General features: G+C 36.6%; 1 protein-coding gene across 7 annotated transcripts in view; it reads left to right on the top strand.

The window, feature by feature from the left end:
• The window catches only part of SBF2 (SET binding factor 2), a 255,561-nt gene that overhangs the window by 145,690 nt on the left and 82,972 nt on the right, over nt 1-26,899 (top strand). For all 7 annotated transcript variants that reach the window (XM_038179378.2, XM_038179377.2, XM_038179376.2 and 4 more), the window contains 3 exons: nt 5,544-5,748; nt 8,564-8,673; nt 10,174-10,323. In XM_038179378.2, the coding sequence (XP_038035306.2) occupies nt 5,544-5,748; nt 8,564-8,673; nt 10,174-10,323 (465 nt within the window). The remainder of the gene's footprint in view (nt 1-5,543; nt 5,749-8,563; nt 8,674-10,173; nt 10,324-26,899) is intronic.

Genomic DNA, 26,899 nt, shown 5'->3' with positions numbered 1-26,899 from the left:
CAGCAGTTCTTGTGTCTGTAGGTGTTGGATGAAAAAAATACATCTGTGTATTTTGAGTGGAATGTGTGGATAGTGAGGAGCGTGAAATGAGAGTAGTCTGACTTTTAATACTGTCCTTAGCTGATGAATGTGTGTATTTCTTCAGACATGGATTTGGTCTTCACTGCTCCCCCAGCCACCTCTTTTTTCCACTGAAATTAGCAAATGACCTTTCAATGACCTTTCTGCTTTTTTTTTTTTTTTTTTTTTTTTGAATTAATGAAAGAATTGATACACAGGTTAACCTCCCTTGTTGATACTAGACATTAGAAGAGAAAACAAATATATCTTTGTGGACTGAAAACATTTCACATATAAAAGTGTGTATGAAATGTCTCTGTCCATTTGTGGTATAGCATATTTTTTAAAGTATTTTAAATTTGATGTCTTTATACTAATGTCTTAGAATTATTGTAAGTGAATGTACCTTGTGGAAAATGTAGAGGTATGTCAGACATGAGAATTTTTGTTACATAAACTCATTTCATCCATGACATTAAATCTGTAATAGAATGTTATTTATTTCATGGCTTACCTTCTTATCGTTATTAGTGGTAAGTACTGGTGGAATCATCTTCTATTACAAGTTAAAAATATGTAACCTAAAATAAAAGCTCCAGAATAAATGTTAAATGTTATGCTACTAAATTAATAGTAATGTTCTGTATACCAAAATGCTTTTTCCAAATTCATGTCTTTATTTCAAATTAATGCTGTCAGGAGGTATATTGGTTGACAGTACTGCAGCATTCATTACAATTAGTTTCATTAAAAAGTCGATGGGCAATATTCAAGTAAAGTAGTCTGGTTCTTTTTGATCAGGTGGCAGAGATGTGTGGCAGAAATTTGCAGAGTGTATGGCAGAAAAAAAATAAGGGGTTCCACACTTAACTTTCATTAAAATCAAATTATCTTTTTTTTTTTTTTTAACAAGCATTGGAGCTATAATGTTATAAGCATATGATTATTGCAGTACTGTCCTATAAATATGGGAAAATTCTTCAAAAAATATAATTCTTATTATCATTCTAAATTACTACAAAGGAAATGGAGAACATTTGGATTTGTTTTCTTGTGTATATAGATCCTTCTTTAGAATGAAAGAACCTATGGAGCATAAATGATTGCATATATGCAACTTCTCACTTAAATAATTTCATAAATCAGTGTCAAGACTTACTCATTTTCATCTGTTCTTATGATAAGATTTCCTTACACCATTGCGATTGACCAGCTACTACTTCACTACCACCAAGTTAATGATTTAAAAAGTCAGATTTTTAATAGTTACGCATCTTTGAATAAAGCACTGTGATAAGTAACATTGCTTCATAAAGTGATGCCTAGAGCTGTCTCGTTTGAACCTCATTGCATGACATATTTTGATATCACAGAATCACAGAATTGAAGGGGTTGGAAGGGACCTCAAGAGATCATCGGTCCCTGCCAAGGCAGTTTCCGTAGAACAGGCTGCCCAGGTAGGCGTCCAGACGGGCCTTGAATATCTCCAGAGAAGGAGACCCCACAACCTCCCTGGGCAGCCTGTCCCAGTGCTCTGTCACCCTCACCGTGAAGAAGTTCTTTCGCATGTTGGTGTGGAACTTCCTGGGCTCTGTCTTGTGGCCATTACTCCTTGTCCTGTCTCCACAAACCACTGAAAAGAGGTTGGCCAAACCCTTCTTCTTTCCCTCTTCTTCTTTCCCCCCTCTTCTTTCCTTTGTTTCTCACTTCTCTAGCTTGTTAGTAATAAACGATAAATCTTACTAACTCCCTATGCCGAGTCTGTTTTGCCTGTTACAATCATTACTGCATGATCTTCTCATCCTTGTCTCAACCTGAGCCCTTTTCCTCATATTTTCTCCCCATTCCTCTTTGAGGAGGGGGAGTAAGAGAGCGGCTGTGGTGGAGCTCGGCTGCCCACTCGAGCGGAACCACAACACCTCATCAAGGTCATCGATGAAGATGTTGAACAAGACCGGACCCAGCACCGACCCCTGGGGAACACCGCTAGTCACAGGCCTCCAGCCAGACTCTGCTCCTCCGATCACCACCCTCTGAGCTCGGCCAGTCAGCCAGTTCTCAACCCACCTTACTGTCCACTCCTCTATCCCACACTGTCTCAGCTTTGCTATCAGGATGTCATGGGAGACAGTATCGAAAGCCTTGCTAAAGTCAAGGTAGATGACATCCACCGCTCTCCCCTCATCTACCCAGCTGGTGATGCCATGATAGAAGGCAACGAGGTTGGCTGAGCACAACTTCCCCTTGGTGAATCCATGCTGACTACTCTTCATAACCTTCATCTCTTCCAATTGCTTGGAGATGGCATCCAGAACAAGCTGTTCCAACACCTTTCCAGGGACAGAGATGAGCCTGACTGGCCTGTAGTTTCCCGGATCCTCCTTGCCTTTCTTGAAGACTAGAGTGACATTGGCTCCAGTCTTCAGGCACCTCTCCTGTTCTCCAGGACCTTTCAAAGATGATAGAGAGTGGTTCAGCAATCACCTCTGCCAACTCCCTTAGCACATGTGGATGCATCCCATCGGGACCCATGGATTTGTGTGGGTTGAGCCCACTCAGATGCTCCTGAACCACTCCCTTGTCAAGAAGGGGGGAGATCTCCACTTCCCAGACTCTTTCTCCCCCCTCCAGGGTCGAGGAGTCCCGGGGGGGAGTCCTTGAAGCAAAGACTGAAGCACAGAAAGCATTCAGTATCTCCACCTTCTCAGTGTCTCCCATTATCAGGACACCCCCCTCGTTCAGCGAGGGACCCACATTATCCCTAGTCTTCCTTTTACTGTTTACATACTTTAAAAAAAAAAAAACAAACAAAAAAAAAAACACACAAAACAAACAAACAAACAAAAACTTATTACCTTTTATCTCTTTTGCAAGCCTCATCTCTAGGTGGGCTTTAGCCTTCCTTGTCGCGTCCCTGCAGGCCCTGACAACACTTCTATGCTCCTCCCAGGAGGACAGGCCCTTTTCCCACATTTCATAAACCTTCCTTTTGATCTTATCAATGAGCTCCTTGCTCATCCACACAGGTTTCCTGCCCCCCTTCCCCAATTTCCTACTCTTAGGGATGCACCAATCCTGAGCTTGGAAGAAGTGCTGTTTAAATGTAGCCCAGCTCTCACGTGCACCCATGCCTTCTAGCAACCTATCCCATGAGATACTCCCAAGCAGGTCCCGGATGAGATCGAAGTTGGCTCTCCAAAAGTCCAGGGCTACAATCCTGCTTTTAGCCTTACTTCTTCCACCAAGTTCGATCTTGAACTCCACCATCTCATGGTCGCTGCATCCCAAGCTACCCCCAACCTTCCTAACAAGTTTATCCCTGTTGGTAAGGACAACATATCTTATTCCACAATTTTAATAGTCATTATGTTGTAGCTGGGACAGTCTAGATATATATGAGGAAAAGGTTCATTGGGGAGAGAGAATGTTTGTATTAGTCTAGCTGGTGCAAGTGGAAAATCTAGACAAGTTTTTGGCATATACTGCTTCAGTAGTTGAAGGCATTAGACCTACATTGCTGATCTGTATGTCATTGCATATGCAGCTGGCATTAGGTTTGTGATGTCCAACATAAAAGTAACTCTTTCTAGATCTTTCCCCTGGACCTCTCTTTTCAATTAAATGGAACGTGAAATAATTATTTTCCTATTATATGCCATGTTACCCCCCACTGAGGTTGTGTTTCTTTTCTCTGCCTTGCTGCTCTTGGCATCTGCTGCTGTCATCTTCCTCATAGCTAGATTTTTGGCTTGTTTCATTAAACTCTGCTGTGCAGAGAATTTGTACGGCTAAGTAGCTGGTTTGTTTTTCTACATCTGAGTCCAAATGTGTTGGTTTGAGGCTGCTTTTTCTCTAATTGATGCATTTTGTCTCCTTGTTGCCTTTTACTTCCGTAAATGAAAGCACCAGGCTATCTCCTGATTCTGAGTTGTATTGCAATCTAGTTATGCTTTTACAACAGAAACCTAATTGTTTGCATAATGCTCTTTAGCAGCTATACATAGCCAACAGCATAGAGTCAAACTGAATCGGAGTAAATTCAAATGTGACTAATGACAATCCCTTGTATATGGATTAAGAGAAGAAAATACCCTGTTTGATTTGACAGCTTTACACTGCTCAAGACATAAAACGTAATCCTCTTAATGGTGGTGAAACCCTTGTGGTGCATTTTAATCTCTGCTGTAATTTTGGAAAAGATACAACCTGAAGCCAGAAAAGAAACAAAAAGTGAGAGAAGTTTATCAAGCATTTGAGGAAAAAATAAAAGAAATAGTGCATTTTCATACCTTGCAGTCTTCAGGATGTCGTTGAGAAGTGTGTTTTACACATGCTGAAGTCAATGTGGAGGCAGTTAAGAGAAATTTCGTGGTTTGTGGTGTACATGGTATTTATAGTTGCTGACCACCCGAGGCAGAAGATGTATGTCCACCTATAGGAACATACTGTGCCCTGATACTGTATCTGATATGACAAATACCCAGGACAAGAAGTAAAATATCACACACACAGCATCCCTTTTGTATAGTACAGAACATATTTTGGCACTGTCCTCAGTACTGCAGTATTGCACAATAATGTCAGACCAAGACGAGTATCGGAACAGTTACGTAGCAGCCGGAGCAACTATTTTGGTAGAATAAGTATGGAAGTGTTCTGTGATGCAAAACTGAATTATTATTATTAATTATTTTTTTTCCCTATTCTGGGGATCTCATCAAGAAAAGTGAAAAGCAAAGATAAAAACTTTCTATGGGGTTACTTATTACATTTTCTTTTAAAGAAAAAGAAAACACAGACCATAAAAGAGTGAGTGAAACATCACTGTAGACAAACATTTCTCATTGCAGTGGAAATTCTGACTTTTTGCAATGATAGTGATTTCTATCCATCAAGAACATCCCAAAATCTGAAGTTACAGCTTCTTTTTACTTTCCTTGTAATTTGTACCCATTGTTTCCTCTCTTTGACTGACTATATTAATCTTTTTCCTTTCTTTAGTGCAAGCAGTGAATTGTATAACATATTTTGCAGGACATGCAGAAGTTACAAAAATGTTACCTAATGAAGGAGGGCCACAGTTTCAAACATGATATAAAAATTAATTTTCACTTTGTAGACTTGACCAAGTTGAGAATGTTTCTGGATGCTTGGTGAAGAATTGGTGAAGATTTAAGTCCTAAATATTCATTAAGTTGCATAAAAGCAACCCAAGTTAAAAAGCGATATTCTTTTGCTCTCTTTCTTATTTGAAGTAATTTGGAAGTTGACAAAAATAACTTTATAAAAGCCTTTAAAGAGTTTGGAAATACTAAAGTAAATGAAAAGGTGATGTGAATTTGAAACATGATAGTAGTCAGCTGTATTAGTTGGCTTTTAATCTTTCAGGTGTGACAGATACACAAAACAGTGATGAATTCAGTGAGGCAGCTGGTAACAAAACATAACATGTTTGTGTTTAATGTTTTGGTTTTGGCCTGCAGGAAAATCCCAATCCCCACATAGCATTCCAGAAAGTGCCACGGCCCACAGAGGGCTCCCACTTGAGGGTTCACATCCTCCCATTTCCCCGGATCAATGAGTGCAGGGTGCAGGAGCTGCTCCAGGAAGGTCTTGCAAGGAGTCAGGGTGCCCCCCCTGCCACTCGAGGAGACAAGAAGTGCGTCGTTCCAGCAGGTCCCCCTGTTGGTATGTTTACCTTTTCACTAATTTACCTGTTTGTCATCCTATCTCATGTGTTGGATATATAATCAGCATGGCTGCAATGTGTTGCATCCAAGAAAGACATTGAGTTACTAGAACATGTTCAGAGAAAAGCATCAAAGCTTGTGAAAGTACTAGAAAACTAGACATGCGTAGGAGCTGAGGCAACTGGGGTTGTTTAGTCTGGAGAAAAAGAGGCTGAGGGGAGACTTCATCACTTGCTACAGCTACCTGATAGGAGGTTATAGTAAGGTGGATGTCAGTCTCTTCTCAGATGACAAGTGGTTGGACTTAAAGTGGCCTCAAGTTATGCTGGGGAGGTTTAGATTGGATATTAGGAATAATTCCTTAAGGGAAGGTGTTGGTAAGAATTGGAATGAACTGCCCAGGGAAGTGATGGAATCGCCATTTCTGGGGATATTGAAGAGGCATGTAGACATGGAGCTTAGGGACATGGTTTAGTGGTGGAGTTAGTAATGCTAGATGGACTCTCAAGGGTCTTTTCCAACATAAATGATTCTACAATTTCATGTTCATATGGTATTTTTAGCAATCATTGCAAACTTCAGTACATAGACTTACTTGTTTGCAGTTTTAAAAGCCCTCTTGCATCAGACTTCAATAAGAAGTGAACCATCTAGAGTGCGATTGGCATAATTAAGAACAACAGTAAAGGATTTGGTATAATTAAGAACAACAGTAAAGGATTTGGTTTCAGTTGGATTGAGCCTAGTAAGTTAGGTACTTTCTTCATCTAGCTGTGATGAGTATCACCATAAGTTAATTGTATGGCTGGCTGAAACAATCTTTGAAGGTTCAGGTTTCTCATCTGGCACTAGTAGAAGATGTGGAAATCACTGGAAAAAGATAAAGAACAAACAAGTATATGTAATGATAATATGTATATAGGTATCTAAATATAAAGAGCAGACGAACACATTTCTCTGTTTAATTTTAGAACCCCAAAAACCTCAATTCATCATATTCATCAGTCTGGATAATGGCAGAAATAGGTATATTTAGTAAACCTTGAGGACACGTGAAGGTGGTAGAGCTTGCAAAATTACTGAAGAAGGAGATTAAAGTACCAATCAACCTTGGCAAATTAGAGTCTGTAGTCTCTGTTGAATGCTGTCCTTCTCTACTATTTTTTTTAGATAAAGTATTGCTCTTGCATAGGCATGATCAGCTGACTAGACAACATTTCTTCAGAAATTCATTTTGGGATTATAATGGTCATAGGGCAAACATGACCCAGCAATGTCAAGCTATTGCAAAAAAGACAAACATATTAGTACGATGTATAAACAGGAGTACAGTCAGTGAACCCCATGGAGAAATCCTTTCGTTGTTCTCAATAAGACCTCAGCTGGATTGTTTGTTTCCATTTTTGGACAGTGGAAGACTGTCTCCGTTTTTGGTTCTGTTGGAGGGAGTCCAGAAGGCAAGAAGAATGACCAGTGCTCTGGAGAATGTGACCTACAAGGAAAGATGGAGAATTGTTTAGACTGAAAATTGGAAGACTGAGGGGACAGATAGTAGCAGTCTTCAATTACATAAGAGGCTGTTAAAAAGAGGAATCTTATCGCTATCTGTAGTGATAAGAAATAATGGGTGTAATTACAGCACAAAAGTCAAGTTATTTGTCAGTGAAAACTTGGTAAAATGAGGATTGTGAGGCATTTGAATGGATTTCTTGTGAAGCCAAGGAGTCTCTGTTATCACAGAACTTTGGGAACTTACTAGACAAACATGAGGAATGACATAAATAGAGTTGATCCAGTCTAGGGACAGCAGGATGAACTAGATGGTCTCTTGTGGCCTGTGTCAGGCCTGTTTCTCTTTGATTTTGTGTCAGAAGAGGGTAAACTTTATTTACCTGCCTTTGCTGTTGACTAGATCATTGAATCTGTTAGTTATGGAAAGTTAAAAGGATATTCTGTTCTGCTGCCTTTCTTTAAAAGTATTTCCGGGCTAAGTGCAAGAGAAAGTTTCCTTAAAAAGTATATATTTTTGTCCGTTTTATGTTTTTTCAAGAAATAACTTTCATACTCTTATTCCCAACTATCCTCTGTGTCAAAACCCTTGGATATTAAGAGCGCATCATTATCTACATAAAGGGCATATTATGCGTTTATATTCTATTTACTAGACACTAAATAGAGAAAAAAGAATGCTAGATCTCCTATTCTGATTTTTCTTGACATTCAGAACAAAACACCACATTAAGAAAATAATTGTTATATCTCAACAAATTGGAATCTAGAAAAGAGAACAGGTCTGTTAGTTTTTATTCCATGTCACAGAATTCTTGGCACAGCTAACAAATTCTTTCAGAACAATGTAGTTATCTCCTGCTACACATGAAACGTACAAGAGTATGCAGTTCACTATAGAGCAAGTGTGTGTGTGTGTGTGTTTATACGTGTATATGCATGCAAATATGTATTCTCTATTAATTTGTATTTATATATTTCATGAGTATGTTAACTAGTTCAAGAGGTTGGAATCTCCATGTGCCTGTATGAAACAAATGGAAGAAAGTAGTAAAGAGAACTGAAAGTAGTAAAGAGAAACTGTTTTAGTTGAAATTAAGAGCACTCATGCAGGTAGTATAGAAAAACAAACAAACAAACAAACAAAAAAAAACAACATTCTATGTTCCCATCTGTATATATTTTCTTAACAGAATAAAATGCAGGGCACGTTATTTATTTTTTTATTTTAAAGAACATTCTGGTATTCTTTGTGACTCTTGCTGAAGAAATTTACTGATGTATATTCATCTTTTCTGTGATAGTTTCCATAATGGAAAAAGGAAGCACAGTTTTCAATAGTGCACAAAGGCTGGAAGTTGTTAGAAACTGCATCGCATTCATTTTTGAAAATAAGTTTTTGGAGACTGAAAAGGTAATAAAATTAAATTTAAACTTTCCCAAGTAAGTATTAACTGTTAGTGTGTCAAATGGAGACTGACCTCGTAACAACAAATCTTGAAGTCTTATGTTTCAAATACTATTATTTTAATAATTTAAGTGAATGAAATAAGCACCAAAACTCATCTAAATGCAATATTATGTGTAATATGAGGCAGATGGATTTGGAAACCTGCATGTTGATGTTCTGTTTGCTAGTTTATATTACCATCATAAATAGTGCTGTCCATGTGATTTTTTTCTTTTCAGAAAAGGTTTATATTTTTCTGACAATGTTGATAGGAGGAATGTAAACAAAAAGTATACGTAGACATTTCATTGTCAACCAATGTTCTTTCAGATTTTCAGTCCAGTTTATTTTGCTGTTTTTAAAAATCAATAATTTGAAAAAACTTAGAGATGAATATAAATATTTGGTATGTCCATTTTTGCTAAAATGTACAAGTTGTCTTCCTTAACATCCTTACTTTTTCATGTTAAGATGATGCCCCTTTTTCTTGATTCTGTCCATATAATTTTATAATTTTGATTTCAAAACAGTCACTCAAACTTTCATTCAAATTTAATTATGTGTATGAAAATGATAGTAAAATTATTTTCAGAAATTTTTCAGTATCCCAGAGTACCATCTGTACACATCTCTCAGGCTATGCAGTTCAAGACAGGAAAGCAGTGTTTCTTGATTTACAAGATAACGTTATGAAAATACATACAAGAATATATACAAGAAATGTCCTAATAAAATGTGTAGCTGTCCTGAAAGAATTTTGATGCATGTGCAACAATTTCTTAATGTCTTTCAACTTGCAGGCACCTAGAAAATTTCAGTAGTGTTTTTTTGTACCACTGCATAGTAAATTTATCCTTTGACAATAAGCTGCCTTTTGTTATTTATCATTTGCTGTCTGTTAAATCTACTCTAAAGTGCCACAGTCGATAATCACTAATGTAGCACTTGATACATCTTTAAAGCATTGGTATAAATATTTTATTGGCCCTAATTTAGGGTAAACTGCATAACAGTCTTGTGGCCTCAGTACTATGAGTGGTATGCATCTTCTAAAATTACTTGTTTTGCACTGTTTATCAAAAACCATGCTAGCAGCCTAGCCTGGCTGAAGGCTGACAAGTTAGCATATGGTACAGATAAGGCACGTGCTTTCATGTACAGTAATCCAGTTCTGATTTCCTGATCATTCAGTGCCTATCCGTGATCAGTTGTTCCCATATACTGATGTAGGTGAGATGCCGTTTAATGCATTTGAAAAAAAAGTAAAATAAAAAATACTGGAAAAAAATACATATTTAATGTTTGATTTAGCTTGAGTCTGTTATGTCAAAGCTTGATATCCAAGACTAGAAATCATTCGTTTGTTCTCTGTACTGTCACCTGCAGTTTCTTGATAAAGAAGGAATAATATTCACTGTTTTGGTGCCATTTCATTTTAATGAAATTAGGCTTTCTTGTCTCCAGACCCTGCCTGCAGCCCTGAGAGCCCTAAAAGGAAAGGCAGCTCGGCACTGTCTCACACAGGAATTAGGCCTGCACGTTAAACAAAATCGAGCAATTCTGGACCATCAGCAGTTTGACTACATAGTACGAATGATGAACTGTGCTTTGCAGGTACAATATGCGAGGTTTTGTTCTTTGGTTGTCTTTTTGTTAGTATGATAATCAAAAAATTGTTTACAGTGATGTGGACTAAATAATTGAATTATGGGACTGTGTACTGCAGTGATGTAGCAGATACTACCTGACAGTGCATTTAAGACATTTTGTAGTTCAAATGATAAAGGACAAAATGCAAAGGTCTGTACAGATCTGCTTATATGAAAAAAAGAAAGAAAATTGTTTCCATTATTAATAATTTAGATATAATCAGTTTGGTATCAGTTAAGTATTGAATTGATTTATAGTAATAGCTCTAAGTATAATTTTTTATGAATGGTGTTAGCATTTCCAGGTCATTTTCATCTGAGTTCCTAAAATGTGTAATACCCACAGCTCTGTTTAACAAAACATAAGATTTTCTTTTTTGTCATCACAAGTGCAAACACATTTCAAGAAGAAAGCATACTTTCTGATTCCATAATAGGTGGTGGTAGCACTGCTTTTCACTGCGTTATCTTAGTTTGCCAAAAACTCACTTTAATTGGTGTTTGAGGTTCATCTACTGAGTTATTCTACGGATGAATTGCTAAGTAATTTTGTGGTAAGTAAACATTAGCCTGGTAGCAGTTAACTATAAGAGTAAAACATGTGGATGACTTCTTTTGACCTTCATTTGAATAATTGTTCTGATTTAGCTATATTTGTTGGCAAAATGCATTTTATAGATACCGGTGTTCATTCTGATATCTGAGAATGCAGTAATTTTATGTATATTTATATTTATAATGTGATCACGCTTTGTTATAATTTGCCTCCCCTTGCCCCTATCTAAGTTAGTGTGTTAGGGATCTGAGCGAGACATGGAAATGTTTTAACCCCACTCACATCTAACCATAACAAAACAAAACAAACAAACAAACAAAAAACCTGCTAACATTATTTTGCAGCAGTGTGTTGACCCATATATTTAAAAAGGAGAGTGCTAAATACAGCTTACAGGAGTATAGAAATAAATTATCATTGACTGAGCAAATACTACCTCAGGTCACTATCGAAGGCAAGTTTTGTTATCTGTTGTATTTCTGGTTATTTACAGTAGATATTTTTCTACTATTTAGAACAATACTCAGCTTGGTGTGAGTAGTGGTATTCAGAGTCAAATTAGCTGCATGTTGCAGATGAAGATGTCAGTCAGCTGGCTAAAATTGCACAGCTTGTACCAGAATGCACTATTTTGGCACAGCCGTTGGCCTTTTCCAAGTTCTAAGTATAGCTATAAAGTTAAAAGAAACATAAAATTACCTGTGAAAGTGCATGTCTCTGCCCAAAATCATGACTAATGAAATACTGCACCTGCTCTGTGTTCCAGAGTCAGAAATGTTACTTCAAACCAAAACCCACAATTTTCTAGATGTCCTACAGATTTTGGTCCTTCTCATGATTATTCCTTGGGGGGCGGGGGGGGGGGGAGTCCAGAGATGTTTTCAGACAAAAGGAAGGAAATACGAATCCCCTGTATTTGCAGCATCGTAGTACAAAACAGATAGCAGAGAAAAATGTTGAGTTGAGGAAATTTCCGTTACTGAGGAAAGAAATACTGACACCACCTCTTAAAGCAATGAAATCCAGTTTTTCTGTTCAAGAAAAATTAATATTTTTTTTCACAATTATTTGAAGGCCCAAGAAGGACCTTAATGGTCATAAAAATGGTTGTTTTTTTTGTTGACGTAATATGGAAATAAAATAGAATGATTGTTATTTTTCTTAATAAAGGTAGAAAATATAATTCAAATCATGCAAAGGAAACAAATATATGGATTAAAGGGGCACAATTATTACCCTTTTATTTCCCCAGTAGTATTTTTATATCTTTGAAATGTAAAATGGAAATTTCCAGTTCTCAGTAGTAGTAAGCTTAGCCAACATGAAAACATCTGAACTCCTGACACTGGGCAGCTAGTTAGAAACAAGTATTTTCAGTACATCTACTTTTATGACATGAAATCATTTATTAAGATAAAAGCATGATTTATAATTTGTCTATGTACTTCGTTCAACTCTATTATTTGGAACAATGTGTAAATCGTGACATTTTGGAGCTTCTCTGTATCACTTAAAGACAAAAATACATTATCAAGAACTTTGTTAAATTTGCTGCTGCTGCAGTCAGATGCAAGTCAGCATTTTGCCATAGAGACATGAGTTCTGTTAACTGCACGTTGTAAGACCAGGCAACTTATACAGTGTCTGTTAAAAGATACGGAAACTTAATGTAAGAAAGATGGTGTTAACTGAAGATGTATTCAACCTTTAGGGTAATATAATGTTAATTATGATGGAATTTTGAGGGATTATGGATTGCAGTGTTGCTTTAAGACCTCACAGACCTATTGGAATTGTAGAAACTGTGCCATCAAATGTCTTTTCGTACATTTTTCTGTTAATATTAGCGTTCCCATTGATTTTTCTAAGATAGGAACAGAAGTATTGCTGTTTCCAGGAGGCATATAGCAGCTGATACAAAAGCTATGGAGAGGGAAGAGCCTGTGGGATAGCTGGTAGGTTGGGCACAGCCCTGGCTCTCTACTGGTCTCTACTGTACATGGTGGGTTGAACCGGGATGTGCATGCAGGAAGTCCCAGCATGGTGGCTTTCCCTTGGAAGTACCGGTCTCCCCTGGCTCACTTGCACATGCATATAGGAATTGTGATGCTCTCCAGCCACCAAACCTCTGCTACTGATAATGTGATTTGTTGCTAACAATGTGTATTTTAAGGGATACAGGTAAGCTGTTTCTGGAAATGTCTTTTGACTAAGAAGCTGTGTTACTGGCATGTACAGAGTTCTTTGTCTTACTGGGAACAGTGCCATATATTACAAAATCAGGAAGAGTACATTCTTTATAGTTTATTGCAGATCTCGTCATTACTGTTAAGGTTTTCCTTGTTGTTTAGTTCGTTGGTGTTTTTTTTCTTTTGATAGAATGTGCTTTCTTGTTTTACTTGAATCCATAAAAATAAATGTCAGATACTTTTTCAGAGCTTCTATATACTCATTTAGTTGATTAAAAGTGGTGTGTTCACACAATGCTGCTAATAGTACCACTGTGTATGTAGTTGCTAGTCTCCTTACTAGCAATTAGGTATAATGAATCTGCTATCACAATTCTTGAAAATAGATGAAGGATGAGGAATAAATAAATGCTCATAGCATTGCTTCAAGTTATTTTAGAGAAAGATGACTTAGGCTGTATTTCCCCAAGTATCTGATCTATTGACATTTTGCAACTAGGAGGAGGGAAAGGAAGAGGTGTTTCGCTAATTTCTCTAGAAATGACAAAACTTAGGCTTGGCAGATCTCTGGCGTGTGTCAGCTTGAGGCTCTCGGTCCAAGTGCAACATTCCTTTGGACTATTACTATATAGCCTGTTTACGGTTTGAAAGATGGGCAGGACCTCGCTGCAAATTTTTAATAGGCCTATGATATATGGGACAGTACAATAGAATTTCATAAATTATTTTGCCTCATTTAGCAGGCATGCAGTTGCATGTCAAACCATATGGCAGACTTTAGATAGCTTTACAAATACAGTTAAGGTAAGACTTGGTACAATAGGTCAATACCGAAGTGAAAAATATGCTTTACTGGTCTCTATTCTTGTCCAGGAAGTAGTGACAATCTACTGTTGCTGAAGTGCAAATGTAAGAAATATTTCTGATTGTTCTTAGTAGTACAAGAATCAAAATGACATGGAGATTGTATAGCTAATCGTTTAAAGCAGGTATCTTCTGATGAGGTCAGTTAAATCACCAGTTAGTTGCTTTTTTCTCTCCTGCAAGTAGTCATTGGCCACTTGCTAAAAACTTTCTTTTCGTTCCCTGAGAAAGAATTCTTCCCCTGACAGATCATATGCTCTGAAAAGACTCTGTAGCCTGTACTACAGCAGTGGTTAGTATCTGTTATAGCAAATTGTAGGAATTATGTTCTGTTCCATATGTTATATAGCTTTATTACTTCTAAGTCATCTACAGTGTTGTGAAAGCTCAATGTATTGATTGGCAATTTATTCATACAGATGGCACTGTAATGTGAAATTATTTCTCTAGACATTGTTTCCAAGGTGTTTGTTTTCCTCTACTGAGGCAACCTCCAGCATAATTTAGAATTATGCATAAATTCCTATTTTAAAAGTTCTTTCTCTTTAATTTTCTCTAATAAAAAGCTTTTCTCTGGCATGTTAGAAAAGACTGCCAATACTTGACTTTTTTCAGCTAAAAAGGCTATTTATTATCAGAAGAATGCTTTTTCTAGGTAATTATATTTACAGCATCACGTTTTATATTTAATATTAATTAAGAAATAATGACAAAAAAAAAGTAAAGGTTGAATTTGCATACCTCTCCATTAATTAGTCGCAAATCATTGACATGACTTGTCCAGACTTTGAGTTGTCTCTCTGATTTTCTTTTGACTGTAGCAAATGAACTTTGTATTTTGAAACATAGCAGCACTCTGATAAAATGTCAGTAAAGGCAAAAAGAGGTGTGAAGATTCGCCCATTGTATAGGTGGAGGGTGCTTGATAATCACAACTAATAATTTTTATGTTTAAAAATACATTCTATACAATTTGCATAGAATACTGAACAATAACAATAAGATATAGTCAAAAAAAAGTTTTGGCAGAAAAATTCTCTTCAGATAATTAGTGCAGGACTATGAGCTAGCTTCCTTTGGTAGCTGGAACAGACAAAACTTCTCATTTAAAAACTCCAAAACTAAGATGATGTAATTTAACATTTCCTGTGTAAGGTGTTGGACCGTAATACTGCCTAGCTGCACACTAATGCAAATATGTTTCAAATCGGAAAAGACCTGTGCCTAGGACATCTGAAATACTTAATCTAAATGTGGTTAAAGTGGAAATTGATTACGTAAAACTGAATAGTATATAAATACTTCCAAAATTATTGTTGTTAGGCATAGGACAGGGATGTTGTCTTCTAATGATGTGAGTTAATCTGGCAACCTACACAGTCATCAATACTGCTTTAGGTCCTGATTTGCTCTGGTTTTGCATCTGTGTGAATATACATCTCTTGTACTAGTGTAACTGAGGGAATATCTTTAATAGTAGACAAATTGTTCATAATTCTAACATTTTAGATAATATCTAATAAATTACTAAGGCTTTCGATAGTGGTAATAGGCAGAGATTTGAAGGACTACTCTTAAGTTTCTCCCCATATTTATTTTTGAAATACAGTATACTGAGTACTGTAAAAGCATACTTAGAGTTTACAGTATAAAAAACAAAGGCAGGAAGTCATACTAGCAACCAGTGCAAAATTAAAATTTTAACCTGCATTTGGTACACTACACGTACATCTGGGCCAGCATCTTTTCTTTGACAATGGCCAAAAACGGGTAAAAGATAGTATTGATAAACTTTCTTTCTAGAATTTTTCTTACGGCCCTTCAGTATTGCTTTGGTATAATATGGTCCTCTTTCTAGCATTTACTCTTCAGGCTATTGTGAAAGAAACTTTAATATACAAAATTAGACTAATGGCATTCCATAAATATTAACTTTTTTTCTTATGTAAATAACATTGTCAGCAGATGAAGTTTAAAACTTGTCAGTCTCAGAATTCAGTTTTGCAAATACTGTCCAATAACAAGAAAGATTTTATTACTCCTGAGAGAAAATCAACCATGTGTGTGTCATATGATTCAAATTCTTGGCAATATAAAGGTTAAATGAACTAGCATTTCTCATATTTTATGTTGAAAACTACATTGCCAAACATCTTTCTTTTATAGGGTTATAGTAGGTCTTTCTTCTTTCAAGACTTTTATTTCATGGGCTGCCTTTTGTTACTCAGTTTGACTTGTGTTCCTGGAATCAGAGACTCTCAGAAATAATATTTGGGTAGCAGCAATATTAGAAAGTCTTTTAAGGTATTTTGAAACAGAGAATTTGTCATGAAGAGAAATCATGGGAGTTTAACAGCGCCATGCTTAATTCTATTGGTTCATCAGTTATTAAGAACTTGATCTTGTTCATCCTGTTAGACAGAGTCATGATCCTATTTAATTAAAAGAAAGGAAAGACCTTTCTTGGTCTTTAGTGTTTAAGGCTTGGACTTGAAGCTTCCACATTTAATTCCATATCTTACTGTAGACTTATTTCTTTATTTTTGTCACAAGAAGCTTGTCATACAGTTTCTCTGATCCATGTTTTTTCACCCACGAAGAGGAAGCAACAGTTTTTCTAATCCTGATGACTTTTCAGGAGTCCACCCATAATGTTCTGGACTTCATAAAAGAAGCTGCTATTTCTGAGTCTTTCTGATGATGTCTTTTTCATAAGAAACTGCAAGGTACTTTAATATCATTGCACATGGCTGAACTGATAACGCTCACATAGTTTTTCTAGAAAAACAACACAGTAAGTATATTGAAAAAGGCTGTATTGCTGATCTGTTCTTAGACTTCTTTTCTTTGCTCTGAGGAACATAATGTTATACTCATGTACTCATGTTATCTTGTGGGATGCCCACATAGTCAAGGCAAAATCAATTCACAGGTGTCTTTTTGCCAAATACAGAAAACACAGTTTTTCTTTGCAGGACTCTCTGTGTATGCATTCATAAAGTAGGTACCCGTGTCCTACTTTCACTCAACATTGCAGTGTTTTTAGCTTTGTTACTGCTGTTAGAAGACCAGTCTGCAGTTAACCTCCTCTGCAGGGACCAAGGGAAATGACCACCTTGACACAGCAATGGCCATGACTATTCTTCTGCGGGCCACAAGTCTCTCTGCAGAGTTGGCCACATCCAAGTAATTCCTTTTTTCTTTGGGCAGCAGTCTCCGTGGAGAGGCATCTAACTGTTTTTGCATACAGACAACCAAGGTGGTTGTCTCAAGCTGTGTTAGACTGCCTCTGCAGTTTAGTCAGGAATTTCTTTGTCTGTTAACTACACAGCAGAAACTCACATCCTCTTTTCAAGCTGACACTGGGCCAGTAGAAGGGTGTTCAGAGATGAGTTCCTATGTGGCCAGGCACCTCCTAAATTGCTGTTTGCTTGGGGCCTTCCAAGCCCTTGCTTCTGGTAAGCTAAAAGCAATTGCAACTTCTGCTCAGATTTAGATTCTGTTACTATTGTGCAAGACCGTTACTTAAAGAAAAAGAGAACGATTGGCAGTAATGATGTGCTGTCCATATATACCTATACATGCATGTATACCTACATGTATATACAAATATATATGTTTGTGTGTGTGCATGCCTTCAACCTCTCTCCCTCTCATCTTCTCAACGAAATGTGTTGTAATATAAATACGCACACACACACACGCATATATAAACTCATTAGTAATAGAGAATTTAATCATGAGTGTAGATGAATATGCATCTTGAACAGATGTCTTAAGGACTCTGGTTACACAGAATCCTCCAATTTTGCCCCGCCATCTTGTTAATAATGTAAAAAGGTATGAAAAGCAGAAGAATAAAAATGTGACGGTGTATCTCTCTTTATCCTTCTGCCATAGATATAACTTGTTTTCTAGCCCGCCATCTGTGGGGTTACTGGTTATGTCTTCATTAGGTTTATGAGCAGTTACCAGTGCAGGATTCAACCTCTTTTTTATTATTATTTTTAAAGGGTCTCTGGGTAATATTTTAGTACAAATATTACATGATAGTAGGGTGCTGTTGTTCACATAAGAATAAGCAAAAATGCGTGAGCAGAGGCAGCCCAGCTCCTCGGGCTGATTGCCAGCTCTCTGCGGGTCAGCGGGACTGGCCAGAACTGGTTGGAACTGGCTTGGACCAGCCTGAGGCACCTGCGCCCCTCAGTCAGCCCATGTCATGCCTTCAGAGGCACAAGTGAAATTAAGGCCCTGAAGCAAAACAAGAAGAGGTATGTTGGGAGTAAAGATGTTCTTGCAGGTCTTTTGTGACGTTTACGTAGCGATGTAAGCGTTTTGGAAAAAATACAGGATAAGGTATCCAAAGGGCAGGCAGCTCGTCTGTGTCTGGGCTGCGTTGATTTCAGTCAGGTCGTAGCTAGCTTGCAGATAACTAAAAATGTGATACCCTTTACAAAGGGGATATGCCCTTTAAAATGGGGTACCACTGAAGCAGCAGACCTCCGGATTCCAAAGGAGGGTGCCACAAAAGGTGGCCCCTTGTCAGGGTTGAGGAGAGGGCTGTAACCCCACGCTGCCAGCCAGCTCTCTGGGTTGTTTTGCAGACAGGTCGGTGCTCCTCATGGCCGTCTGCTCTCACCGGCCTTTCTTCAGGCCTCCAGGATTCCCTGTTAACGCAGGGCAAGCTTGCATGTGTTTGCTCACACACAGATATCTTATTGAAACCATGCAGCTTCTTGACGTGGTAGGCTCTAACTGCTCTTAAGTGTTCATTACTGTTAATTGCATCCTTGTGGTTGCCGCGCATTTCTAATAACTCCATGTTCTAAATATTTTTGGTTGTCTTGATGAAAAGCAGACGTGTGCATGTATGCTACTCACTGTTGTAAATAAAATAAGTCTGGTTTAGGAATTGTGTTATACTGCTGTGTAGTTATTCTGTAGCCTGCCCATGAAAGAGGTGGACTGATGAAAGGTAGGTTTGTTTTGTTTTTTTTTTGTGCTTTTTTTTTTTTTTTTTTAAGGAAAAAAAAAGTTTTGATGTTGAAAGGAGTAGGCATTTTGCTAATTAAAACAAGTGAAATCAGTGACTTTTGTTTTCGCAAGTTTTATATTTAATGAAAATATGAAAAGAATACGTGGTAAATATTCTTATTTTAAATGTTATGTGTATATATAATTTGTATGTCAGTACATTGACATAATTCAGTATAGATTTGTGTGTAATACTGTCAAGCATATATATATGCACTTAATCAGCTTTTTGTCACTTTTTATACAATAACTAACAAAATACAGAGTACTATTGATGTACAGTACCCAGACACTGAACATAGTTCTGTGGTGGCTGCCAATATGCATGCGTGTATGTATGTAGGTTTAGTTCGGTCTTTTGTTACTAAGATGAATGGCAAGAGTTTTTCTGTCTAACATACTGTCTCACCCTGGGCTTCGCCACCTGCACATCACCCTTCAAATAACTGTGAAAGTGAGGTGTATTAGAGGAGCTGAAAGAGAGTGCTTTCCTGCTCTGCCAGCAAGGTGTGTTCTCCCTTGGTTATTGGTAGTGCTCAGCTTACCAGAAGAAACATGCCATGTAGAAGACTGGTTTATTATTCCACTGAGGAACTTTTTGAATTTGTTTGTTTTAAAATGGTTTCTTTCTCAGGAATTTGTATCAAAAATGTCAGTGTGCTGTAAGATGATCATCTTTTATTTATTCTTCACATACGTCATTTCTGAACCAGAACACTGAAATATATTAGGAGTCTTCTAATCATTTGGTTCCTATGATGTTTGTATAACCTTTGGTTTAAACAATTGAAATCTTGGCTGCTTGTATTCAAAAACTGGAGTGTGATGTTGAGATAAATACCATAAAATACAGCAGAGTTCTGGGTTTTGTCAATATTTTATGTAAACTTTCACAAGTGCATTAATATGATGAGCATAAAGTGATGAATGTATGTGGCATTTAAGAATGATGTTTTTAAGGAAACAGGCAACAGAAGAAAAAAATCCATTACAGTAATAGATATACCTCTACTGTTGCATAAAAAAAATGTGTGCAAAGTTTTAAGAACAAAAGATACAAACAAAAGAACACGTGACATTCTACATAAATTGTAAAAGAAAAAAAAACGTATATATATATGACACTTGTTGACATAAATTTTTATTATTATAGCCCAGATTTATGACTTGCATGAATTGGTTTTTAGGATGCATGGGAGAATACTATGTAACCAGGCTGTGGTGAAGATTACTTTTTGTATTTCCTCACCAAAAGCAGTCTATAGTAGACTGTCAAATCATACTAGTCTATACTAGACCAGTCAAATCATACTACACCACGTCTTACTTTTATTTTGTAATAACAACACACTAAAAATCAACCTTGATTATGAGGGACGCCATGGTTTTTAACACTTATTCTTTAGAAAGAAATCTTTCCTGTTAGAATATTCTGTCTACCTTTGAACCTTAGGCCTCTGAGTTTTACGTTTGATGCTTCCTTTGACAATACCGATGATTTTAATTCTCAACAAGTCTTCATTTTTCTGTGTACACATCTAATACCTTAAACTTCTAATACATTGTGGTGGAGTCACCATCCCTGGAAGTCTTTAAAAGACGTTTAGATGTAGAGCTTAGGGATATGGTTTAGTGGGGACTGTTAGCGTTAGGTCAGAGGTTGGACTCGATGATCTTGAGGTCTCTTCCAACCTAGAAATTCTGTGATTCTGTGATTAATGTAATTCCTAATATTATATGTTTTTTCCTGTACTTTTAAGTCTTCCAGATTTCTTTTCTGTAAGTATCACTCAAGTTTTGGTATTTTTCATTTGTACAAGAAGATTAGCATTAGTACAGTCTAGATTCACAGATGGCACAAAATACAATGCTACATACATGTTTCTTGGATCAGTACACTTGCCCATGTGCCAGCAGAAGTTGGGGTTCATACCCTTAAACTAAGACTTTACTGGGTTTTTATTGTTTTATTATTAGAACAGAGGCAAAACAAGTCGTTGTTTTGGGCATTTTTTGTTCATAAGAAGACGAAGTATGTTAATGCAGGCAAAACTAATGGACTAAAATAGCCCTTAATTTATTGTTTTCAGGCCAAATTGAAGATTCTAAACTATTGATTTCTTTGGAATTTAGTCAATTTTATTTATGAAGTTAAAAGGTGTAATTGCTTTTGTAAAAAACAATTTAAAGGAAAATATTTATTTTAATGGACTATTTTGGAGCCTTTCCTTTGTCATTTGGGAATAGCTGAAATACTAACCATATGTGTTTCTGTTTAAAATCCACAGGCCACAACTACAGTTATGTTAATACAATTTGTTACTTAGCCTCTGAATTGTATGTGTAGGAAAGTCATAGACTTTGATCCTGACTCGATTATGATAGATGGCTGTTACCTTCCCAATCCCCTATCTGTTTAGCCTCAGCCCCTATAGAGACAAATACCATGTAAAACATTACTTTCTGTGAAGAAGACTGACAGTAGGCTTGTGGTTTTTAAGTTACTTTTCACAATCTCTTAGGCATGGTTAGTGGATAAGCAGCGTTGCATGGATCAAAAACATGAAAACCGTAACTACAGACAACATCAAAAACAGGATGCTGAGAGATATTCAGAGAATCACTTCTTTGATTGTCCGTATTTCAGCTAAGCTTTTAAGAAAGGCACTCAGGCTGCCACTTGCATTTTGTACATACTTACTGCAAAAAACTGCTTAAGGATAATTTGTTATAAAATGCCATATAACAGATATGAACTTGATCTATCTTGTGTAATTTCTAATATCAAAAAGAAGATAAAACACGCATATGAAAACAATAGGCATCAGAACTGATTCACTTAAAATCAGTCAAGCAAACTACTCATGAAAAATGATCTTATGGAAAGATGAAAGATCTTACATGAGGTCTAATCACGGTGCTGTTGGTGGTACTCATTCCTGGCTTCAAAACTGGCATTCTGTTCTTACAATTAAGAGCACGTATACTAAAATAAATGTATTCCGATCATCTTTTTTTTTTTTTTTTTTTTTAATCCAAAAATTCACTTTTAATAGCCTACTTGAAATTCCTCTCTTGTGAGGTTACTCAGGAGTAAAACTGTGGGGAGAATTGTTCATTCTTGGATCTGCTTTTCTACAAGAGCGTGTGAAAGTTTCTGCAGTCAGAAGTTTTCTGTGTTGTCCACAAACTTTGGATGTCACTTGGCATCTATTTGGGTTTTATCCATCTCCATAAATACTGTTATATAGCATGAATATTTAGTGAAGGGCATTCGGATTTGTTGGAGAGGAGGACTTTTTTCCAAGCCATCTTGAACCAAATCCTATTTAATGAAAGTTCCTAAGTCAACAGGCATTGGGACGGGTTGCCCAGGGAGGTGGTAGAGTCAGCATCCCTGGGGGTGTTTAAGGAAAGGTTGGATGTGGTGCTTAGGGACATGGTTTAGTGGGTGACATTGGTGGTAGGGGGATGGTTGGACCTTGAATCTCCTGCATCTATTCCTATTGGATTTTCAAAATTTAAAAAAAAAAAAAAAATTGTGGCTCAGTTTTTTTGGTCAGTAAAAAGAATCTGACAGTAGAGGCCCTTGGGGGTAGTTGAAATTCTGGTAAAGCCTGCAATTTTCTCTTCATTTCATTACTACCATGTAATTGGCTACTCAGGCACTAGTCTAACAAGAAATCTCAAACAAATTAATTTCCAATTAAGTCATTTTAAGTCATAACCTAAATACATTACAAATTCTGTAATAATTTTCCTGTGGATGGGCTTTCAAAAACTTCCTGAAAAGACAAAATGCAACATTTGATCATGAACTTTAACACCAATTGCAAAAACCTTTAGCTTGTACCATACCACTGTAAAAAGTGGCTCTATCACAATTTTGTATGAATAAGTAACTTTTAGAAATAAAAATTGAAGAGCTTAGATTAAAATGAATTTTGTTTGGCAGTGTATAGAAAACTAGAGCAGTTAGCAGCATTTCTAATATGTATTAATAACAAAAATGTTGATACTTTTTGTTTTCTTAGCATGCAGCCTTGAGTTCAGGAACAGATGTCTGGAAGCTTGTTCTATGTTATTTCTTCGTCTCCTTTTTATTCTTCTCTACCCTTTGTTTCAGCACAAGAAAACCTCTCTGTTCTTTTTTGCCCTTCTTGTTACTTACTTTCTCGTATTGAGTGTAGAATCCTAGAACAGCCCAGGTTGAAAGGAATTTCAAAAGATCATCATGTCCAACCTAAGGCTGAGGATGTTGATTTTCTGTGTCTAAGACCAAGATAACAGGTAAGTTCTCTCATTTAGTGGGGTTGAAGGATATTGGGGTTGGTGTATTTTTGGTTTTCCAGGCAAGTGCAGCCATTGAAGTTTTTACTTTTTCTGAGCTTCAAGCTATTACTTAGATAGATCACTGATGATTTTAGAATCCAGTTCTCACATTCTGTATGTCTGATGACCTGCTTTGTTTTTTCACACTTTAGTTTTTCTCTTTTCTTTTCACTGTGTCTGGCAGTCACCATTTGGCAGTCATTTTTTAATTAATATGAAATCTCTTCTGTTTATTTTATCATCATCCATAGTCATTTCTCCAGCTTTTTTTTCCTCATGACAGACAACCAAATTTACTAATTGTTACTGCAAAGTAGTTTTATCTTTGGTGATAACTGAGAGGTATTTCCTTAATTTAATATTCTTCATGTCTAGATTTGAATCTGTCAGGCTATGGGACTCTTATGTATTTGTTCCAGAAATGTTTGTGGTACTGTAGGCTCTTCTGTGATCATACAAAGATTACAATATTACCATATAGATTTCCTTTGTCTCACTTCAGTGATCACTGGTATGCTAGGCAGGTAGGATGCTTTTCTGACTACTGTAGCTGTTCCAACTGCCCTGCCTTGAGCTGGCTGCCCAGGACTGTATCCAGGCCGCTTTTAAAGATCTTTGAGGAGGGGGACTCCACAGCCTGACACTTAAGTGTCATGTTTAAAGTCAGGAAAAAATCATGAACTTTGAAGACAATGGTGAATTGTTTGGAAAACTTCAAAAAATATTTTTATGGATGTATACCTGATAGTTGATAGATTATCACCAACAGAAGTAAGAATTTTTAGTCTTTGCATTCTTGTAATTTGTAAAAGTTTATCAAGTTTAACATATTTTATGAGACAACAACTGCATGTAAATGTATATACATGCTTATTTAATACAGTGAATCTCTCAAAACATTTTACCTTACAAAATTTTGGCACTTGCAGCTTTCTACTTAATTCATTCCAAAAATAAACATAAACGTAGATAATTAGTTATCATAAGAGAAAAATACTTAATTTTGCCTATGTTGTTGTAAAAACATGGAATATGCAGATTACTGCCTTGCAATTATTCCCAGTTATGAAGTTTAATGAAAATACTGTAAGTGGAGGTCTAGCCTTCAGTGATACCCAAAGAGGGGGAAAAAAGAGAAGACTGTTTTGGAGAGGAGTCAAACTGATGTAAATATTTATGGATTTAATTTATAAATCCATTAGTGTAAATAGAAGATAACAAATGAGATCAATTGCAGATTGAACCATGACTGCAGAGTGGTGAGATAATTTTCAGACAAGATGTAATTTGTGTAATGTTGGTGCCAGAGGAGCTTTTCCTGGTCAGAGGGAGGAGTCTGTCAGTCCTCTACACACCTGTGGCACATCAAAATATTTTCTATTCACTCACTAAAATCTTTGCAATTTTCTTCACCTCACTAAAAATGTAGCAAGTTTGCTGTTTAGTTCATGTGCCATTATTCAGGTCAATGCAGTAGTACTGCTGCAAGTGGCATATTGTGCTGTCTGGGATCTTTCCAGGCTGATGAATCTGTTTGTATACAATGTGCTCTCGGGAGTAGCTTCTTAGACTGCATGTCACTGCACTCTATATGCTAGAACACCACTGCATTATCACATTAATCGTCTCACTCCTCAAATCAGCATCAATATACTGCACAGTAGCACCGTACTGTTCTTTTGCATCCGTCTCTCTTACTGTGCAGTCATGTAGAAAACACAAATCATTCTTATTTATTATTTTATCTTCCACGGAGAGGAGAAGGTTCAAAGAACTTTAGGAGAAGAATGGTAAATATGAGTATTTCGAAGTTTTTGTTGAATGGTTGACTAAGATGGCATAGCACGATGTATTAGAAAACTAAATCAGAAACTATGGTCTTACATCTTCCAAAACACCCAAGAATGAAATTCAGTCCTTCAGCAGCTTTTCGCTACACGCTCCTATTTTTCAGCCATTGCAATCTGGCTCATCCTTCTGAAAGCTCCAGCTGAATTTGTGGAAGGATTTTTAAGCAACATGAGTGTAATTCAGATTAATACTTGATTATTATTTCACTGTATCCCAAACTGTCTTCTCTGAACTTTTCCTTTGCATTGCCATTTACTGTACTTCCATAGCAGGACTCCCCTTTCCCTATATTGTTTTTCCCTATCATGTCAAGAAGATAGTAACAAAACAGTAAGGTGTTTGGAGTAAGCCCCTGAGAAAGGAAGATAAGGTAGTCTAGGAGAATATCTGTTAGTATAAAAACAAAAATGAATTAGTTCACAACTCAAAAGCTGACGAAGGCCTTTTCTGTGGCTCGTTTAGCTGAACACTTTTAGTAGCAAAGATTTGGAAATCTACAGAACAGAAAAATACTGTACCGAGATTTCTTATGGTTTGTATCAGAGAAACAATTTTGCTGGAAGGCAGAGCTACACTGACATTACTATTGAACTTCTGCTTCTTTGGTCCACACAGCAAGCTCAAGGACTTGTTTCCCTCTCTAATACTGCTCACACTGCAGAACCTTATACAGGGAACAGGAATTTGTTTCAAGAACATCTGAGCATGTCTGTTCAACTAGATGTACAAAACAATATATTTGGGGAGCTTACTTTTTCACTTCTCTGACCAAGTGGAGGAGTTGCTTCAAAGTATTCTAATCTTCAAATTTCCTGGAGCCATTTGAAATTTCCAAAAAAGAAATACTAATATAAGTTTTAAGACTGAAAGAAGTGGAGGATAGTTGTACAGTTGTCAGTTCAAAATTATTTTACAGTTTCTGCTACTGTCTTTATTTCTCTGTTACAAGAAATGCTTCACACTTGTTTTGATCTGTATTCTTAGAAAAACAAGCATTCATTAACATTAAAGGCACCAAGTTTTAATAACAGCTTCAAAGAAACACAGTTCCCACACGTCGTATGCACTTACCATACTTGTTATATTTAACCACAAAAAGTGTAAGATTTCACGTAAAGCCTGTATCCATAAGAAAGAAGCTGCTGCTCATGCAGTGGAAAGTACAATCTGTACACTTAAAGTACTTCATAATAAGTTAAATGAAACTTCTATATTTTTCTAAGTTTTATTTTCTATAGTTTAAATATTTCTATTAGAATGTATATATGTCATTGATGAATGTTATCTTGGAAGGAGCACTTTACTAAATAAGCAGCTCTTGAAATGCCTGAATCTCTTGAGCTTTCAAGGCTTTTCAAAAGCATTCTTTCTTGCTCACACAGATTTGATGTGTTAATCGAGATAGACATTGCTTAACAACATGCTCCCTAACCCTGCCCAACATACGTCCTTCAGTTTCTCCAGTTTGCTTTACGTGTTCTTTTCTATGAGCCATTTAGCCTTTTAAAAGACCTTATCAACTACGGTTATATAGCCATAAATTTGTTATTTTGTTTGTATTTTTTTGTCCCATTCTACCACCTCTTCCCTCCTCCCCCCAAAATGGGATGTTTCCAATAATGGCTTTAGTATTGTGATTTTTTCATGATAAGGAATAAGCCTATTCTGATGCTCTTTAGGGTTGAGTTTTGGATTAAACAACTCCTACAGCAACT

The sequence above is a fragment of the Anas platyrhynchos genome, chromosome 5 (assembly GCF_047663525.1).
Source record: "Anas platyrhynchos isolate ZD024472 breed Pekin duck chromosome 5, IASCAAS_PekinDuck_T2T, whole genome shotgun sequence".
Classification (NCBI taxonomy): Eukaryota; Metazoa; Chordata; class Aves; order Anseriformes; family Anatidae; genus Anas; species Anas platyrhynchos.
The sequence above is the reverse complement of the archived record's forward strand: the minus strand, read 5'-3'. Positions and strand labels throughout refer to the sequence as shown.